We start from the raw sequence: 1816 nt of genomic DNA on the forward strand, positions 1-1816 counted from the left end.
GTAAAAATAAATCCATTAATGAGGCCTGTCATTCAGAAGGCACGTGTGTAAGCAGCACATTTTAAAGAACCAGGCTCCTACATCTGACGCCACTGTCGCCCATGTATTTGTATTTGTTCATTGTTAAGATCTCATACATGCATGGAACAGTGTTTTATTTATGAAACAAGTGCGAATCACAAACTTTTAAGTATGGCTCTACAAATTCAGATGAAGCTATTACACTCCTGACCAGCAGGTGGCAGTAATGCAGCTGAAATATACAGCATTGGATTGATGGCTATTTTTATCTTCTCCTTCTACTTTAATACTGGCTTTTGAATAGCTTACATGTGCATTACTGCCACCAACTGGTAGGGAGTGGAACAGCTTCAAAAGGTTTTTTTTTTTTTTTTTTTTTTTTTTTTTTTTAAACAGTGTCCTGTCCTGTAAGAATAATTGTCTTGATACCAAAAAGATTTTACTTTCATAAGTGGAGCAGTAGGGCTATCGCCATAGCTTTCCGCTTGATTTATGCATATAAATTGCTTTATTATAATTCATGCAGGGAGTTTTACAGATTATATGGACACTGCAATGTAAGTAGAACAGGAAAGGAAAAGCAGAAAAAGAAAAGATGAAAGAAAGAGGGGATAAAAGGAAGATTCATTCTGCTTCATCACCTCTACAGAGCTGTAAAAAGAACAGAAGAACCAACAGATATGGTATAAAACACGGCTATTTAATGTTTTCCAAGCCAAGGACCCCCAAAATTGATGGTGGTTCTATAGTCACTCTATTACAGAAGGAGTAATGTAACTAAAGTAATTTCTCCCTGAGATTATTAAAGTATTTTAAAGGGGTTTAGACATACTGGAAATGTAATGGCTAGTGAAAGATAATGAGGCATCTGTTAGCTAAACTCTATTGATGATGCCCTGATGCTGTCTCACAGAATACTGACACCTGCTGGGCATTTAAAGACACTACAGACAGCTTATTTTACAGACTTTGATTTGATGACCTAGAACAATGATATCATTTAAGTTAATGTAGGTTATATTGTATCATTTCATGTTTAAATTTAAAATATCTTTGATATTTTTAGATGCAGCCAATAAATTATGTGAACATGTATCATAATGTGAACATTTAGGGGAAAATGTTAAAGAGGATGTTTGTGGACTAGGATATAAAGTACAACAAAAACAGTAAATAAAATGAGAGTCTATTTAAAGTGGACTTTATTTCAGATAAGCTGAGCGCTAACTGAGAGGAAAAGGATGACAGAGCTAGGGACAGGGACAGGTGAGGACAGGCAGGACTCACACTGACCTCTGCAGCTGCAGCAGCTGGATCCGTGGACTCCACATACACAGACCTCAGGTGACCCAACAACGACTCGTCCTTCTTCTTCACCAACTCTGCCGCTGGAACACACCAATAAAACCGGTTAATGTCCAGAAGCCAGGAGAAGCGAGAACGTGACCCCTGCGGTTACACAAGCCGCCCAGCCTCTCACCCTCAGCGCTGACGGAGGGCGGCGGCGCCCTGTCGGGGTACCGGGGCGCAGCTCTCGGTTTATCCTTGGAGATCTCTCGCAGCGCGCGGTTCTCCACGTTAAAGTTACGGAACATCCGCGCGAGCCGACCACCCATGCTGGATATGTCCCGAACGGACAGATGCCACTGTCAATAAAGTTTATTCAAACAATCTACGGCAAGCCAGAAGGTTGTTTTCACAATGGAACAAAGAAACATGCAGCGACACCTCGCGTTTGGAGGCCTACACTGCTGCTGACAGAACTGCTTGTAAGCTTTTATGACAAACTAGTTAT

At 40.7% G+C, this 1816-nt stretch overlaps 1 protein-coding gene across 3 annotated transcripts in view; it reads right to left on the reverse strand.

Annotated features, from left to right (window-relative positions):
• The window catches only part of ndufaf4 (NADH:ubiquinone oxidoreductase complex assembly factor 4), a 3633-nt gene extending 1959 nt beyond the window's left edge, over nt 1-1674 (reverse strand). For 2 of the 3 annotated variants that reach the window (XM_015404905.1, XM_015404904.1), the window contains exons 1-2: nt 1502-1674; nt 1309-1409 (exon numbers count right to left, since the gene is read on the reverse strand). In XM_015404905.1, coding sequence (XP_015260391.1) covers nt 1309-1409; nt 1502-1637 — 237 coding nt within the window. In that variant the 5' untranslated portion in view covers nt 1638-1674. The remainder of the gene's footprint in view (nt 1-1308; nt 1410-1501) is intronic. The other variant, XM_015404906.1, reaches the window with a different exon arrangement.
• Nucleotides 1675-1816: the final 142 nt, after the last annotated feature.

The sequence above is a fragment of the Cyprinodon variegatus genome, unplaced genomic scaffold (genome assembly GCF_000732505.1).
Source record: "Cyprinodon variegatus isolate N-32 unplaced genomic scaffold, C_variegatus-1.0 Scaffold1895, whole genome shotgun sequence".
Taxonomy (NCBI): Eukaryota; Metazoa; Chordata; class Actinopteri; order Cyprinodontiformes; family Cyprinodontidae; genus Cyprinodon; species Cyprinodon variegatus.